General features: G+C 44.2%; 1 protein-coding gene across 1 annotated transcript; it reads right to left on the reverse strand.

Annotated features, from left to right (window-relative positions):
* Window positions 1–4,859: 4,859 nt before the first annotated feature.
* STYXL2 (serine/threonine/tyrosine interacting like 2) lies at window positions 4,860–14,286 on the reverse strand. Its single transcript, XM_062511315.1, has 5 exons — window positions 14,168–14,286; window positions 11,674–11,768; window positions 10,587–10,818; window positions 9,620–9,837; window positions 4,860–7,687 (listed from the first exon to the last, which is right to left on the reverse strand). Exons 1-5 carry the CDS (start codon window positions 14,284–14,286, stop codon window positions 4,860–4,862), a joined length of 3,492 nt encoding a protein of 1,163 aa, XP_062367299.1.
* Between the last annotated feature and the right edge of the window lie 4,888 nt (window positions 14,287–19,174).

Here is a 19,174-nt window from a genome sequence, read left to right on the forward strand (position 1 = left end):
ACTCCTTTTAAAATTATCCAGTCTAAGCTAGTGCTGCATGCAATAAATCACACTGTCCTGAAATTCCTAGATGGGGGAAATGGGCCATGGCCCCACAGCTATCAGTATTATGATGCAAAATGCAGCTCTCACAGAAGAAATAACATATTTCTGGCACATTTCTGCTTCCTTCAAACTTGCTTGTACCACAATGAATTCCCAATCCAACACTGATGTTATTTCATCATCGGTATCCCACTCATGTCTCTCACTCTTTCCATTTCTCCCAGTCCCCTTCATATTTCTCACAGACCTGTAACTTCTTTAAATCTCCTTTCTTCCCACAGATGTTGTCTCCTAACCTTTTGCCAGATTTCAATACATCTAAACAACTGAATATTTTGCATTAGCCTCTTTGGCTTACATTTGTATCTTCATGTGTCTGACCACTGTAGGTCCACTTCTTAATTTGCCTGTTGTCTTCAGATCTATTTTTGAACATTTACTGCCTAGCTCCCTGACTTCCATTACTTTCTTATTTCTTCCTTCAAGCAGACCAACATCAAATGAGTTTTTCCTCTCATCTATCCCTCCTTAACTTCTTTGCTTCCCTTACCCTCTGAGTTTCTACCTTGTTCAAAGGACATTAAGGAGACAGTAGTAGAAATGGGAAGACGGCTGTGGAAAAATGCAGAAGGTCTTAATTTGACAGACAGGCTGAGAACTAAAATGGCAGATGAAATTCAAGGCTAATAAATGTAAGACATTACAAATAAGAAAACTTAACATATAAAATTATGACCTCAGTGTTGACCATTGCCCTCCAGCAATATTTGGTGTATATAATAAATAGTTCTATGAAAATATCCCTCTGGTGCTCAGCAGCAGCCAAAGAAACATGCAGACTATTAGGAGTCAATAGGGAAGGAACAGAAAAGAGAAAAAAAAGGTCAATGCCATAGGATAAATCCCTGCCACACCTGCACCCTGGATACTGCATGAGGATTTGGTCCCTCATCTCAAACATGACAAAGCAGAACTAGAAAGGGCTCAGAGAAGAATGGCCAGGATAATGAAGAGACATAGGGCAGCCCCTATAAGAGGAGTAAGTAACTCAGGCAGAAAACCAGAGAGCTAAGGATGGGACAGAATGACAGAAGGGGGGGTAAAATCTCGTGGGACATGTAGATACTAAACAGATACTACATTGGCATTGAAGGCTAGTGGGCAGAGGGTTCAGAACAGGCAGAAAGAACATGGCTTAGCATTTTGGGTACAGTAACTTGTGGGACTTCTTGCTACAAGAGGTCACAGAAGCTAGCGGGTATGAGGCTATAGTGGTTATAACTCAAAAATTACTAGCCACTTTCTCAGAAGGATAATCTATTAAGGACTGTTAAATACAAAAATATCACACCTGGCTTCGGAAGTCCTTGAGTTGCAAATGATTAGAAGCTGGAAGATCATGCTGGCAAAATAACACTTCTATCACTGTATATATTCTTCCCTAGGTATTCGCTGTTGTTCTCTATCAGAGACAGGATATTGAGCCAGATGGACCTTTGGTCTGACCCCATACAGCCTTTCTTATGTTCTTGTGTTTATATTCTTAACTGACCGTATGGATGCTCCTTGCACTTTCACCTTCCACTATACAGTGCCAAAAGAACTCTCCTGCCTACAGCAGCAAACTGAGAGGAAGAAAAAAAATATCAGTCCCAGCGCATCTTTGCTGAAAAATCCTTCCCAGATAAATTTGGGTACTTATTTACTCTTTTAATCTACTGTCAGACTGGTGTCATTGCTGAAAAACCATTCACTCTGCAGCTCTGGTCACCTGAAACAATCTGTGCAGACCTCTCCCTTTTCAGCAATTCCTTATCTCCTTTCTACATTCTCATCTTAAAACCTGACTTTCTAGCCTGCCTTCAACCCCTCCATTTCTGTCTCTCCTGGTTATTGGTCTTATGACTGAATGCTTTAATATTTTCACCATGCAAGGTCTTTATGTCACTGTTTCATGTAATTTATACCTGTGAGCTGGAGCCTTTCCCATCTTGCTTTCAAGCACTGGCCGTATACTGCATGGAGTCCAAAATGATCCCCACCCTCTTATTGCTTTGGGGGTTTGGCTTTATTAACAAGGATATAAGCAATAAGAAAATAAAGTTCAGCTATTTCTAAGGCTTCTCCCTCATGGCTGCTCAGCCAGCATCTTAGATGGCCTCTCCCCAGCAACCCATTTTTATCTCCCTTTTACACAAGTGAGCTAATAAGCCACCTACCTCAATGAGTCAGCAGAACCCACTTAACCCTTTCTCACAAGGGTCAAAACTCACTATCAGGATGGTCTGGTTCAGACTTGTTATAGAACCATATTCTGCCCCTCGGTCTTGAATAATTTATTTGTGCAGCAGATCTAGATTACTGTTTAAATCAAAATGCTGCCCAAACAAAGGCTGTGCTGTACAGTGCAAAATGAAACCAATTACTACATCATCTACTGCTCATCTTTTACAGCTCGAGATGCCCCCTACAGTACTGCAGAGGACAGGCTTGTCTGCTGGGAACATCCAGGCACAGGATGCAGGAGAGGGATTTTTCAGAGGGAACCAGCCTTTGATAAAAAAGTAAATTCAGTGCCAAAAGGTATTGCACACTTCAACTTTGATCCATCAAAACTTAAGACCTTTTCTAGGATGAAATTAAACCAAGCTCCATATATGTCTATTTAGTGCTGTTTTCTGTGGAGCAACTTTACCAGGGATGGAGGAAATAGGAAAATACCTATCCTAACACACACTGCAGAAATTCAAGATAAATTCTCAGAATGTGGCCTGGAATTTCACTACTTTAAAAATAACAACTCATAGAAATATGCAGAAACAAGGGATGCATTATATTATATATTATTTTATAGTAGAAGAGCATTATAAACCTTAGAGCATCTCTGCATGCCTGGAACATTAACATGACTGTGTTCCTTATGAATTTCAGAAATGTAATCTGAGTTTACTAAGAAAAAAACCCAAAACCCCCAAACAACCCACACAAGTAAGTTATTTCTCTTATTTTTTCTACTTTTGTTACTGGTTAATCATCTGATTGTGAGACTCCATTCACCTGACAATAAGTAGCTATCATTTACCCCAGTCCTGGCTGTCAGAAAGAATTATCTTTATCTTCAGAGAAGCAGGGATAATGTCTGATCAGTGAGTTATAGTTGAGAGAAATGATTCTAAGTTTAGGAAAATTGCCAGCTGCATTTTGTTATCAGTAACCATTATTTAGATAGCATTGCTGATGTGTGTAGCACCATACAGACAGGGACAAAGAGCAGGCCCTTGCCCTGTGGAGCTTGCTGTCTGTATTACACAATTAAAATAGGGAGAGGTACTAGCATAATGGCAATGGTGAGCTCTAAGCATCACAGTGGGAGGGAGAAGAGATTACAAGAAAAAGACAAACTTCCTGTGAGAGAGCGCTACTGCATCATCTCTCCATTGTCAATTTAGACTCGGCTCTGCCAGAGGGCTTTGTTGGTTCAAAATACAGTCTGTACAGAAAAGAGAACTAATAATTCCAGAGTCAAAGTCTGTAGAAACCAGCCTATGTGCTTGTAAGAGGTGGAGGATGTTGACTGGTGAGGGCTGGGTGCTGTGGTGTGGAAGTGATGCTGTGGGAAGCTGGTGGGTTGTGTCACACAATCTCACAAGGCTCTGCAGGGAGTGGAAAAACCTGAGGCTCTTAACCTGGAGTACTCAGAGTTACCATGAAGGCTGGGGTTCTTCCTCTGTGGCTCTGGATGCAAAGAACAATATAACTGTAAGATGCCATCTGAACCTACCACTGCCTCCTAAAAACAAGCTTCCAGGTGCCACCTTCATAGACACACAGCTTCTCCTTTGGTGCATAATGCCTTACACCCATGGTCTAATAAACAATTTTATTATGAGGTCAGTTTGTGTAGTGCTCTTTTCATTCAAGGCAATCATGTTGAAAATTAATCTGACTATAAACACAAAAGCACTGACTTAGCTGAGCTGCATACATAAACCAAAGTGAAGTCAATACTCAGAAACCCAGCCTACACTAACACTAATACTAACTCTATCTCTTTAACTACATTAAAAAAAAAAATTGGATGGCTGTTAACATTACTGCATTTTTCCTTTGTTGACCTGAAGTTGTTAGCAGGAACCAACCATACTGGAGCAGAGATTACTCCATCTAATAGAAAACAACGAACAATGAGTACATTCACTGAAGTTCTGAACAGGAGGCATCTTCTTTTTTCTAGTATTCCACTTTTCTTCTGCTACTTAATAAAGTAAAACAGAACATGTATTCCCCTGAACTTATTTCTCTAGACATTCGTAAGGCTGGTGCAGAAAATGAAGCCTACCTGGTAATACCTTCTCAGTCGTATAAAGCAAAACTGATTAAGAGAAAAACATTCTTTAAGTTCCTAGAAAAGGCTGTTGGCTTCTTCCATTTATATAGATCAAAAAAGATCCTAGAAAAAACATGTCCAGTCTTTAATGACACTAGGAAATTGAAATAACCAAAATGGGATGTGATTGGTCTTTTGACTTGAGGTGTCACCGTTACCTGCTTTTGCTGCTGAAATATCGTCTGGCTCCTAATGGCTTCTAACATTGTGTTCCTACCTACATTGATCATTTAACACCAGCATCTTCTTTCTGACAAACCACAAACACTTGCAGAACTTGACCTCTTCCCTTCATCGCTTTTGATTAAGAACAGAACTATCTGCAGGAAATGCCCTACAAACCACAAAGGATTATCAAAACTATAACGACGAGTGAGTGATTCAGGTACTCTGTGGCTCTGCTTGTGTTCCTGTAGTCTGATCTTGGTCACTCTTCCCTTCTCCGCTGGAGCTTTGCTGTAGTTTCTTCTAGTCGGCTTCTCCAAGCAGCAATAATGGCATCATCATCCATCTCTTCTTCCTCTTCTTTACGCGTGCTTCGCCTGTACTGAGAGACCTGCCTAGATGCAAACCTTTCTTCACTTTGCTCCACTTTTGCTTCCTTCTTTCCATCCTCTTCAGACTTTGAAAAGCTCTGAGTGAACTTTCTCTTTGCTCCGCATTCTGACACGTCTGACCTGGCCTCCTCTTCACATGCCTCCACACGATGAGCTCTAACTCGGCTCTGTGTAGATGGTGCAGGGGAATCAGAGTCAAAGGGTGCTTCTGGTGACTGGCTGAAAACATGCTCTGGGCTGTTTCCCCTGGAACTTGTCTCACTGACCCTGGACCTGGTGAACTTGTACATCTTTTTGTCCTCTTTTGCAGAAGCAGAGGAAAATTTTGACATGGTTCTCAGTGAATCTCCTGTTGACTCGTAGGAAGAACAGCTATCTAGCTCTTTTCTTTGGGATCTGCAGAATCTGTAACTGGATGTCTCAGAATCCATCTCTCTAACTTTGGATGATCTGCTATATCTCTCTCTAGCTTTCTCAGTTTGATCATAATATGACAGTTGTTCTCTTTCTGCTTTCAGGCCATTGAGCCACTTGGTAATATCAGTATCTATCTCTGACTTTGGTGCACCTGAGGTTGCAGGTTGACTGGACAGATCAAAGACTCCATCAGTTCTGTCAAAATCTGCTTGCAAGGGACGCCTGTGGCTGTTTGTTGTACTCTCTCTGTCATCTTCTGTTTCATTTTCCTCTGCTTTGGTCACCTTTTTCTTAAATAAAGTACTGCGTTTATTGTCTCTGATCACCTTTTCAATTTGATAGTCTGACATTTTTTCTCTCATTTCCATTTGCATCTCCTTCTCCTTCCTCCTGAGCTTCTTTAGGTCAACATCATCAGCAAAGAGGCTGTACAGTGGTTTGCTTGTCTGCGTCGTCTTCATGTTTGAACTAGTCCCTTCTGTCTTTGTGCTCATGGAGGTGTTGCAGGACAGCACAGACTGAGACTCAGCCCTGCGCAGTTCCTGCTGGTGGAGCTGAGAGGCAGCGAGGGATGAGCCACTCTGAGCACTGAGAAGAGAAAGCTTGTCATCATCTGCACGCCTGCCAAGGTCTCCTGACAGGGAGGCCATGGCAGACGAGGGACGGGACAACATCAGGATCTCATTTTGCTTTTGAGCAATGGTTTCACTGACCACGTTGGCGATCCAGTTCTGAATGCTTGCCATGGATATTGTGTCACCTGGGCCAACTGGGAGATTGGGAAGAGGTATATTTGGCATCTGCATTGCTCCTGTACAACTCCTGGCCTGTGACAAAGATGAATGATTTGTCTGCATGCTCAGGGCAGAAGCTGCATCGTCAGCACCGCTTGCATAAGACGCTGAAGGCCAGAAAGCTGACAGAGGAATACTCCCACTCACTGTACTCTCTGTCTCCCAGCTGCACATGGACTGACTTTCTTCTAAAATTTTCTTTGAACGTTCAAGGAGCTCCACACGCCTCTGCTTCTTTTTAGCTGAAGCAGAATCCTCAGTTTTGGCAAATTCCACAAATTCCTCCTTGCTGCTTTCACTACCCACCTTCTTCTGCCGCTTCATTTTCCAAGCCTGGTAAGCAGTCAGATCAACATCTGACAAACTCTTCCCTTCTGTTTCCTCCTGACCTGCCTGGCTGCCATCTTCTGCTGGAGATGGTCCAGGTGATGGTTCTAAATCCTTCTTGTGAAAGCCATACTGGATCCTCTTGACCTTCCACCTCTCTAGAGGAGTCAACCTGTCCTTGTTCTTTTGGCAGAAATTGTAGAAGGAACTACAGGAGGAGTCTGAAAACACACTCTCCTCATCCACATCCCTCTCCTTTCTTCCCGTTTCTGGGGATTGTCTCTCCCTACAGGTTTTATTCCTAGAATGATACCTCTGAGCAGCTTCTTTCTCAATCTCCAGAAGCCTCTGATTCCACATGTCCCAGGTGCTCTCAGAGGACACAGAGCCTGTGCGGCTCCTCCTCATCCTGCTAAAGCTACTGGCTTCCAGCTGTTTTTTTAGCGTTCGGATCTCAAAACTGCTCACACTCTCAACATCACTGAATTCGCCTGATGGGTAAGGTCTTCCTCCCATGCTGCATTCACCATCCTCCTCCCTGGCTGTACCTGCCATCTGGTATTTCTCATTTCTGCACTGCCAATCATGGATCATCTGTTCCACATCTTCATCAGATTGTTCCTCTTCCTGATCCAGATGCTTTGGAGATGTTCTTCTTTCATGGTGAACTCCTGTTTCCTTTGCAGATAGGCCTTGTTTCCTCCTCCACTCCTCATACAGTTGTTCCTCTTCCTCCTCAGTGATCAGGGTGGAGTGTTTGGAAACCCAGCTAGTTTTTTCCACTGATGAAGAGCTCATAAAACTACCCAGAATGCTGCTGGTGTCCTCTTCTTCTACTGTGATGGAGTGGGCTTTGGCTCCCTTGACGCTCCCTGAGTCCCCAGCTCCAGACACCCGCGAAGAAGTCCCTGCATAGGCAAGAGGACTTTGGCTCGGAGTCACGTCCTCATCTCCAGAAGGCTCCAGCTCTCGCTCCTCCAGCAGCTGCTCATTGAGCTCCCTCAGCTGCTTCAGGAAGCCGTCATTGGGGTAGATGGCACGTTTCTTCCTCAGGGTCATCAGAGCCTCCAGAACGGTCATGTGGTGGTAGATCATCAGGTAGGCAGCCACCAGCACAGCTGAGCGGCTGATCCCCATCTCGCTGCTGACAAGGATTCTGCCTACAGACAGGGAATATGAGAACAATCAGCTATTTCCAATAGCAGGCAGGGTGTTCTGGTATGTAGCACAAAAGCATTCTCTGAATAGTGTTAAAAACTACATAGATTATATGTCTCAGTGGCTGAAACCAATACTAAATATTTGCTAGCTTTACCTTGATAAAAATCTGGGTACCTAGGAATAAAAAGCACATTGGTTTCAAAAACTGTCGGCAGGCACGTTTCCAAACAATCTAAATAGTATTTATATTTTCGCCTACACACTTCACTTACTCAAATAGTCAAAAACCTTATAATAGGTATTAGAAAGACAAGTGAGACATTCTTGACTTGCTGGCTGACATAGGGTCAGACATTTAAGCTTTCCATGCTTTTTTCTCAATATGTAAAAAGTCAGATATTAGCACTAGCCTCCAGGAAGGTATTTGGAGGATAAGCAAGTAACTTATTTTTTTCTGTAAGTGACATTATAGGACATAAATAATAATTTTATATTAATTTAATTGTATTTTTGCCAGAATATAGGTCAGTTTTGCAAAGTACCCTCAAACAATTACATTGGAGACTGGCTGAAGGCTGAAGTCCTATTATATTTTACAAGAGCAGAACCAAGCAAATATCAGAAAAGAGCTGGTTTTAACTGAGAAACTGATCCAGCTGCTTCAAACTACTGGGACCCACTGTCCTGGACCAGTAACAGTATGAGCAAGAATAAAAACTGAGGATCTGCTTTATTTTATAGCATTTACTATCTTGCAGAAAACCAAGCTTTGGCACAGACAAATTGTTTGGGGTTTAAATTACTTGTATGGCAAATTACAGCTAAAGAAAAGCTTGTAAATACGAAGAGAGTGTATATTAAGCTTTGCTAGCTTGCAAACAACTGAAATTACTGTTTCTAAATGTGTGTTAAACTCCAGTTTAATCAATCTGTTTGTACTGAAACTTAATGAAGCCAATTTAAGCACCACCTTTCTGACTGCTCATAAGTTATCACAAGAGGTTTACTTAATGAACCTCTTCCTACAATCCTGAAATCTTTTATACCTTTCTTAGCATCGAAAGTCTTGGTTGCCTTTCAAGTGTTTTACCAGCCAGCAAAGCCAATCTAACAGCTCATCAAGAGGGGAAGATCTCCTTCCTTTCATTTTTTCCAAGGCTCCTCTGCCTTGGTGAATCCTCCTCATGTTGTTGAGCTATTAAAACTGGCTAAATATTCCTTGTATACAAACAAAACTTTACACTTTTCTTACTGTCACTACTGCTAGGAGGTAATCTGCTACCTCTCTACAGAAATTAAATTAATTGACAGTTTATATGAAGAATATCAGTGATATCACAGATCCTGGTACTTCTTTCAATACTGAACTGCAAAAAGATATTTCTGATTGTCCACTGAATTTGCAACAAAATGACCAGTGTGCACTGGAGGTCCACAGAATAACAGTTGCCATGGAATTGAAGTCCAGCAAATCTGACAGCAGCCTGGGTGTAGACATCCAGAGGTTCAATTCAGCCACTTGGAATGTTCAAGTAAATCAGCCTGGTTTTTTGCATCATGGCAAAACTGAAACATGCAGGGTACAGGAATATATCTACCTCTCTCTCTGTATATATATAGTATTATAGAGTATCAATATTTTTAAAAAATGTACGAGAGCAGGGATTCTACTTTTTGCTATAGTCAGGTTCTTTCAAAGCAGCTGCAGGAGCTGACTTGCAGCCATGTTGAAGCCATGGGGCTGCTGGGCTGCCTCCCCTTACCAGTTTGCTCACTTTTGTTTTGAATGACACTGGGCAGAAATGGGCAGTTCGCTGTAGCTGCATGCAGAGGGCCAAGTTTCTGCCTTCTACCCCATTACAAATGTGGCAGAGTAAGGTTTCTCCCTGTTAATTCCCAAGCAACCTGGAACCACTTCAATCTTCTCTTACCTCTGTAAGTCAGCAGGGCTTCGTCAAGGAACTCTGCAGCTGGGCGGAAGTGTTTGGAGATATCCACATCTGGAAAATCATCTACTTCAATGCCCAGGTACTGGATATTGAGACCGTTGTAGAAACTTGGTCCTGTGTAGACACCTGTGCCATGAGCTGCATTCAGGACATGGGTGATCCCCAGTCTCTTCAAACGGCTTTTGTTCACTGCAACGCTTCTGCAGAAAAGGAAAAAAAACATGTTAGAGGTCAGTGCTCCTATTTTAGGTGGGAAAAAAGCTGCATGCTACAAGGTCTACATAACTCCCAGTCCATGTTACTCATTCAGCATGAGGCACCACTCAGATCTTAATGTCTTTTGAGAGGTCTACAGGTATTTCTTTCCAATACTCACTGGGAAAACAAGAAGCCTGCATTCACCTGTAGAGCCACATGCTCTGTTTCCACTCCAGCTTGATTTGAAACTCATACTGCCATCCTAGGTTCAGGCCATGTACTTAATTTTTATCACTCTATAATTGATGCTGTACTCTATATTCCCTTCTAATTCTGTCTGGTCACTCACACAGGTATCTCAGACAGCTGAACCATGGTACAGGAGACCTAATCATGTTTATTCGACATTTGATTTAGCATTACCTTTTAAACTCCCTTTTATATAACAAAGACTTTAGTTCCAATTTTAGGGTCAAATTCCAATCTGAACAGTGGAATATGGGCTTATTTGTCTTTTCCTCTCTTAAACTGTTGAAGCATCTAAACAGCATAGGAAAGCTGCGGATTCTATTCCAGAAGTATTTACTTTCCAGTGCATAGAGATTTCTGCGAGCACAGTCTGAAAAACACTTTAGGGCTCTCTAGGGATGAAAGGTATTAGATGCATGTAATACATGTTATGCCTTCAATGGTTCCATTTGACCCTATACTGGGAATCTCATGCAACTTGATGACAGAAGCTGACACTCACTTTTCTGCTATGAAGACATTAGGCCAGACTTCATCCACAGCATCCCTGGGGGTCTCCAGCCTGTCCTTCACAAGTGCCCTCTGCAAGTCCATCACACACGGCGTGTTAAACAAGCTGGTGTCATCAATCTTTTCCTTAACTCGGTTGTACAGGTCTTCCACCATCAGCTGCTGCGCAGACTCCAACATCCTGGGACACACTGAGTCTACCCTGACATCCTTTGTCTTCAGCTCTGCAATAAACTGACATTGTAACTAAAAGCATATAAAAACAATGCAAATGTATGAGCTATCATTACTTGTGCCTGGGACAGGCCCTGTGGCTTTTTCCCCCCAGAAACATCCCCCTGTTCTGTGTGCAACGTGGGCAGGTACATGCCCACCCAGGAACTGCCTCAGGGTAATTAACAATGAGAAGGGCACATTGCAGTGTCCTCTCATTCCCACACCGGCCAAAGACCTGGGAATTAAGGGCACCCTTCTTCCAGGCCCAGAAGAATGCAGTTGCTGCCTATGCGTTCCTGAAAAGGGGAAATGGAGAGGGAACTGCTTAGCTCTTCTCCCTGGTATTCAGTGATCAGATATGGGAATGGTTCAAAGCTGAGCTGGGGAGATTCAGACTGGACATTGAGAAGCACTTTTTCTCTGAGAGGGTGGTCAAACACTGGAACAGGCTTCCTAGGGAGGTGGTTAATGTCTCATTCCTGACAATGTTTAAGAGATGTTGGACAGTGCCCTAATAATATGATTTAACTTTTGGTCAGCCCTGATAGTTGGACTTAGATGATCACGTATGTCCTTTAAACTGAAATACTCCATTTTGTTCTGTTCTATTCCATTCTACTCTAATTTAGTTCATTGCAGCAAGCAACTGGCACTCAAACTTTTACCCCTGCAGGACACAATTCTGCCACAGATTCACTGCACAGCTTCAAAGGAAGTCACCAAACCTTTCTTTAAGTTGTTATTTCTTTCTCTACTTCAGATGGAATTTTCTCATAAGGGCTTTTTTATCATTTAGGATCTGTAGATGAGAAAGGCAAAACAAGTGCGACTTCAGGTCTTTGTAACTTCCATAGCTCTCTTACCTTCACTGATGATTTGTTTGGCAGCCACAGCAGATGACAGATGGATTGGCTCCATGAAGATGCTCTCTGTATCAGTGTCTGATATCACTGAATACCTGCCAACCAACCACACTGCCTGTTAGGTAAATGCCCTCCACTGGGATCCCATCACCAGGACTTTATCCCTCTTCACCCATTCCAGAGGGGAAGAGCAGGGAACTGGAGCAGGAAGGATTCTTTGATTGTAGAAGGGAAGTCCCAGCTCTTCTCCCACATCTCATTCCCACCTTCAATGGCATTAAAGGCTTCAAAGATGCCTTGGCATCCAGTGTTTGCAGAATGTAGGCAGGTTCCATGGGGAGAAGTTGCACTGGACTGGGAGTGCAATCAAACTGCCTGGTGGAGGAGTTTATTGGCAGAGAAGATTGGCATCTTGTTTGAGACTGGGAGGGGGACAGATCACAAGAAACAGTCTCACAAGTAACTCAGACAGACAGACATAAACATGGTCCTAACTAGAATTTATTGAGTAATTTAAAACAGACTGCACTAGAAAACTGTTGGATTTTCTTTCTGCCAGTTAATTGCCTGCAAGCATCCTTTGAGTTACCACAGGCTGCAATGCAAGCATTGAGATTGAAGCATATGAATCTCTCCCTCAGTACTTTGTACCTTGGACACTTCAGAGCATGAAACTGTGGTCAGTCTCTCCTCTTGCTCAGTGTTGTGTAACTTCAGGTCAGAAACCACTATGACACCTGCAAACACCTTTGAAGTGCATTATTTGACATAGTGTAATAAGTTTTTGTTAAGCAGAACAGGCCACAACCTTAAAAACAAGTATATTTCCCTCTGGGTCCAACTATGCAGTCCAAGAAAATTCAGTCTCTGAGTTAGACCATTTTAACAAAATATTTTACAGAGCTTTCTCCCTGATCTACACCTTCTACACTTTCTTCCAAATAGATGGTACAAATCACTAGGACAACTTTGCTTCCACCACAGAAGCTCTCTAGCAATGCAAGGCTTGCAGACTTGCAATAGTTTGTTTTTGTTTAATTAAAGCAGGATAGGGAGGGTGACTAATACTCAGTCAGGGTGCAACAGTGTCTGGAAAGCTGAACTGCTTCCAGGCTCCAGAATCAAAACAGAGGGAACAGCCATTGGAAACCACTTAACAAGCTCATCCAGGTCATTTAGTTGAGTTCCAGCACTTGTCAACCGTGACTGAAAGCAATCCTTTTCTAGTTCTTCAAAGGAGTTTAGGAGATGAGCAAGGACAGTCTCAGTCTCATTTATAGGAGCTGACACAAATTTGCAGCTCTGCCCTGCCTTCGATTCCTTTTGCTGTAAAGGTTGCCTCCAAGCTCAATAAAAAGGTAACAGCTGGTAATAATCTGCCACCACAGCCTCAACACATTTTACCTGTAGCTGCCCTGAGCATCTGTGAAATGCAGAACTGCTCAAGCCTGGGTCTTTCAATGACCCCTTTCTGGCTGGGAATATCTTGCCATTTTCAACACCATGTTTTGCCACTGACAGCAAGAAAAAAGGGAGAAGAAAAGGAACAGGGCAGGGCAGGGCAGGGCAGGGCAGGGAAGGGAAGGGAAGGGAAGGGAAGGGAAGCGAAGCGAAGCGAAGCGAAGCGAAGCGAAGCGATGTTTCTATTCATTTTGAGTGACTGATGAGCAGTAGGAGAGAGCTCAATACATAATTTTATTTTTTGTGATCTCAGTGATCTTCCTCAACAATTTCAAAATACATGTGGTTAATGAAATAAGTACTCAATTTTTCTACAGTGTCCCACAGTTAGCAGGAAACATTTCATAACGTCCTACTTGTTGAGGGTCACTGGGGAAGGTTCTTTTCAAACTCTATCCCTACTCCTTGCTTCCAGCTAAAGCATCTCAAAGGGTACAGAAAGCCCTGCAGAGCATTTTGCTTTAGGAAAAGAGAACAAAGGGGTGTATTTTTCCTTGTATTAGGAGACAACACATCTAATCATGCTTGTTTTGCTTGAGGTAACTCAATTTCTGCTTGTGCTGTGACAGCCTCCTGTTCAGTGCCTGAAGCCTGTAGCTAAAGTTGGTTCTGAATCAAGCCCAAATCCCAAGACTCTTGGACTTCCTGGGGCTGACAAAGCCTAAAATATCAGCATTCAATAAATCCACACGTCCTTACAATGGACATGAAGCTGAATTTGCAAAGAGTTGAAACTGGATCGGAAATTTTAGCATAGGGGCATGAGAGGATGAGACAGGGAAGAGGGACACCACCAGCCCATAGTAATCCTTCCTGCAGTTTAGCCCTGCCATGCACTGTCCCAGTGGGGTAGATTAATTAGTGCAGGAGTCCTGTCTGAGCTGGCACACTGACCCCAGGGAAGGAAGGGCAGGGAATCCCCAGGCTCAGCTTGGCCCAAGTGCCAATGTGGAGCAGAGGAAGGAAGGGAAAGCAGGAAGGGCAGCCCCTCCCACGTGCTGCCAGGAGGCTGTGGCAGTGCCTATGGACTCACCGGGTGGGCGAGGGGCTGCGCAGGTAATGGGCCTGCACAGCCTTCACATCTGGACTCTCCTCTTCCTCCTCCTCCTTGGGCACCGCCGGCATGCTGTCGGAATCTCTGCCGCTGGCCATAGCGGCTGCTGGGGATCCACTACAATGAGCAGGGCAGGAAGGAGAGCCATTACACAGGGCTGCACAGGAGGCCATTCCCTGCCCCTGGGGTGTACATGGCAGGGGGGTACAGCAGAGGGGCATCCCACACTTTGCTCCTGTGAGGAGCCCTTTCCACTGGCTCCTCTACCAGGGTGCATGCCATTCCCAGGGCCTCATGCAGCTCCCTGGCTAATGCCCAATGAGCACCAACGCTCTTCTGCCTGTGAGTAAGGGTGCTGGAAGGCCAGGAAGGAAGGGCAGAAACTCTATACTCCCCTGAATGCACGTGGTGGCTGGGAGGAGCCGTACACAGCCAGAGCTAGGCTGGAAGGAGGGTAAGGGGCAAGAAACATGAGACCTCGTGTCCCCAAAATTAAATGCTCCTAAAGCTTAAGGCCAAAGGAGCTGAAGGCTTGGGACTTTGTCCTTGTAATCCTTTGTGTGGAGGCTGCTGTTCTCACCCTGGGTGCGGGAGAGTGAGGGCACCATAGCTCAGCTGGGAACATGGGAACACAGCAGCCAACACATGCCATGGCCCAGGAAGAGGGACTCTTGCCTCAGTGCCACAGGAGCCAGCGGCAGCTCCCAAGGGCCCGGCAGCTGAGCTCAGGCCGGAGGATTGCGGCCACGTGGTGGCTCAGGGAGAAGGGTGAACGAGGAAAGGGAACTTACCCCTGTGCCTGATGGCTCCACTGGGGGTCCCTGCTGGAGGCACGGCTAAGGAGTCCACTGAAGACAGCAAGGAATGGTACTGGGGGGAAGCAATCAGCTGCCTCCCTCTCAGTCTCTCTCCAGTTTCTTCATCGAGGGGCAGGACAACTGTTGGCACCAAACCTTTATCAGCTTTCTAAATATAACTGTCCTGACACCGGCTGCTGGATTGCACGGGAAGGAATTCAGTGCCTCACAGACAGCAGCTGGTCAAGCACTTAACTCCTTCCCTGCTGTGTGGGCTGGATCCTAGTTTCTCAGTTGCAGAAGAGTCCAGGGCCAGTGAGGCTGGACCTTTGCCCACAGAGAACCTCTAGGCGAGGGAGATCCCATCAGGCACAAACTGAAATGCAGGTATGACCTCTGATATCCTTGGGAAATGCAGTGCAGGATGAACCACTCCAACCTAATGGAAAGTAAGCTACCTGTCAACTACCTGTACTTTTGTATTGACTTTGGCATGGTCCTACACAACATTCTTACCTCTAATTTGGAGAGAGGTGGATTTGATTGATGGGACTATTTGATAGATAAAGAAGTGGCTGGATAGGATCCAATTACAGTCAATGGCTCAGCATCCAAATAGAGAGCACCAAGTGGTGTCCCTCAGGATCCTGTATTGGGACCAGTACTGCTCAGTATCCTTAATAATGACACAGACAGCGAGACTGAGTCACACTCAGGAATTCTGCAGAGGATACCAGGCTGAGTGGTGCCCTGGATTCAGTAGGCACAGGGATGCCATACAGAGGAGGAGTGAGCCCACGTGAACCTCACAAAATCAACAGGGCCAAGTGCAAGATCCTACATCTGGGTTGGGGCAGTCCTCAATATCAGTACAGGCTGGGGATGAATGGATGCAGAGCAGCCTGGAGGTGAGGGACTTGGGAGTACTGATGGATGAACAACTGAATGTGACCCAGCTGCACCTACAGCCCATAAAGCCAACCATATGCTGGGCTGCATGGAAGTGTGACCAGCAGGTCAGGGGAGGGGATTGTCCCACCCTACTCTGCTCCCAGAAACCCCACCTGGAGTACAACATTCAGTTCTGGAGACTCTAGCACAAAACACAGACCTCTTGGAGAGGGTCCACAGAAGGGTCAAAAGTTGATCAGAAGGCTGGAACACTTCTATGGAGAAAGTCTGAGAAAGTCAGGTCTGTTCATCCAGGAGAAGGTTCTAGGGAGATCTTACTGCAGCCTTTCTGTACTTAAGGAGGATTTTATAAGAAAGAAGGAGAGAGACATTTTACCAGGGCCTGTAGTGCTGGAACAAAGGGCAATGAATTTAAACTAAGAAGGTAGATTTAGATTAAATAAAAGGAAGAAATTCTTTATGAGGATGGTGAGGCACTGGAACAGATTGCCCAGAGAAGCTGTGTCCAAGGCCAGGTTGGGTGGGGTTTTGAGAAGCCTGGTCTGGTGAAAAATGTTCCTGCTTGTGGCAGGGAGGTTCAACTGGATGATCTTTAAAGGTCCCTTCAGACCCAAATGATTCTGTGATTCTATGACTGTAAGATCAACTGATTTCTGTCCTTGGAAGCGGTAGGACTGAGTCACACTGTGTCTTCTCCGATGTCTTTTAAAAAAGAAGCTTCTAGTTCCCATCTCTTGACCACTCAGGAAAGCTCATGGGCCAGGCTGGCCCAGGACAGAACCAGAAGAAAGTGTGACTACTGTTTATCTGTACTGGGGGCTCCAGTTATGACTCATGCAAAAACATTCCTGTTGATTCCCTTTACAAACAAACAAGCAAACTAGAAAGGAAGTGGAAAAGGACACTCACCTACCTCATCCCACAGACACTTTGCTGTATCCTGCTAGGCAGGGCCTGCACAGCCCTTTTTTCTTGCTTGAGTGCTGCATCCCCACATGGGGATGGGAGCTGTGTCTGCAGGGATGCCACATCATAGCAAGGAAGAGCTGTAACACAGCCAGTCAAGTCTTGGTGTGCTCACAGCCCAGACTTGCGTTAATGCAGGGGTGAGCAAGCAGGGAAAAGAGAAGGTGGTATGTTGAATGTTGCGTGTCACAGCAAGGGGAAGAAGGGATAGCCAGTTACAGGCTTGAAAAGATCCTAACAGTTTCATGCACAAAAAGAGAATAAATTGTGTTGATCCTGCAGATGCCTCCTCTGGGCAATGCAATTTCTAGCTGCTTCTGCAATGCAGTGACCATGTGTTCTTGTTAATTACTGCTAATTGTGGCAAGAAGTGATCTAAAGGCGTTTGCTTATAGACTGCCTTATATTGGAGAACAGAGCTTTCAAAGGACCTAAATGTTGTGGGAGCACATGTACCACTGGCATCCAATAAAAACAGATGCTTTTAAGTCACTGAGCTGCTTCTGAAAATCCTAATTTTGTGAATCTTTAGGATACGAATGCAGCCAAGGATGGTGAAGGCCCTGCCATGCCCACTGCTACCCTTCAGATGCAGAGATGGTGAGAGGACCCCGTAGGTTAGACTTGTGGAGAACACTCAGAACAGGCAGCCTAGCAGGTCCTCCTCACTGCTGGCCACAGGTTGCTGGGTTTTGGGATCAAGATGACCATATAGAGCAGAGGCAAGGACGACAGAAATGTTTGCTAATGACTGTCTGCACATGCAAACACAGCAAAAAGATCTGTAAGTGCTTGGGCATCTGTCATCGGTGAATAATGTATTCATTCATAGATGAACCTGAAATGAACACAAACAGGTGGTGTCCTCTTAGAAGGGAAAGGTGGGACCTTGATTTCCTCCTTCTCTTTACTGGCAGGAGTTACAAAGATTTATAGTGTTAGCATGCTGCTACCTATGCATATTCCTCATTGGCTTTCACAGGCAGGCCTTATCAGAGGGTGTATTTTTGGCAACACAATGAAGTCACCCTAGTTTGGTACTAAAGCTTTTCCATTCAATGGCAGTTTTATTTAAACAACACAATAATATGCTCTAAAAATCCTATATATCAGCAAAAAGATTCCCCAGAGCTGCAGCCATCAGCAAAAATAACACTTCAAGGGTTTGCATTACCCACAGGTGAGGGATTAAGAAGCTGATATGCAAAGCTCTGGCAATGATGCTGGTACCTATGGCAGCTCTTTCAGCTGTGGTGCCAATACTTGTGAGCTTTGCCAGCTCATGCTAGACAGGGAAAGAGAATCAACCCAGAAACAAATATAAAATATCTTAAAATTGCCCACATTAAAGCAGTCTGCTCCTGAGACCCTCAATGAGAGCTGTCAGGGAAAACTGACAGGATAAAAGTGCCTAAATACCTTTTCCTGTCTCAGATTTAATAACTAACAAAAGCTATAAATATAGAGCATCTAAAACAAGCATCTTAATATCAGATTTATGTAAGTATCAAGTGGTGAAGCATATGCTGTCCACAATACCTAAGAAACCAGTGTTAGCCAAGTCTCCAAAACAGCAGAATATAATCCAACTTAGTGCCAACTTATTTATTTGTGATGCATCAGAGCTGCTGATAGTGGCCAGGTAAAAATCTCCCCACCAGTCAATCACTTCCACACCAATATGAGATGAGGCAGTCTCTGTGACTACTCACTCTACTATATTTCCCTGGCTGCACAAAAGGTGAGACCCATCATGTTGTGAAACCACAGATTCTTGGAATGGAAGACAAGTATTAATGCCTAAGAGGTATCATTCAGATTTCTCTCTTATCCCAACTGATTTGGATTACTGATTTTTATGAGACTGAAAGAACTTCCCATCTTTAAGATTGCTGTCTGTCCATCAAATTCAACTGAAATCAGTCAAGTGGGTTTTGAAGTTACTGGTACATGAAGGAGAGGTTGTATAAAGGTTGTATAATCACAGGTTTCTTGATCCTGTGAAGAGGATAACAGCAAGCTGACCAAGATGGTTACAATCTCTGCACTTTCTAACGTCCTTTGATTATGTGAAGCTGTTATGTGAAGAACTGAGAATTAAGACTGGAAGTGTGGGTAGATGGTGTACAGTGATAGCGTTTCTGTCACTTCCTCTGTTCATCAGACTCAAAATATTAAATGGGAGCAAAATCAAAAGTGGAAGCTGGAGTAAAGATCCTGCGTGTCTCTTTCTGGAGGATGTGGGATCAAGCCACAAAGATGTTTAAAGTCTTTAAGGGAGGTAAACATTTAAGAAACTCATCCTTGTGAG

Source organism: Cinclus cinclus, chromosome 2 (genome assembly GCF_963662255.1).
Source record: "Cinclus cinclus chromosome 2, bCinCin1.1, whole genome shotgun sequence".
Lineage (NCBI taxonomy): Eukaryota > Metazoa > Chordata > Aves > Passeriformes > Cinclidae > Cinclus > Cinclus cinclus.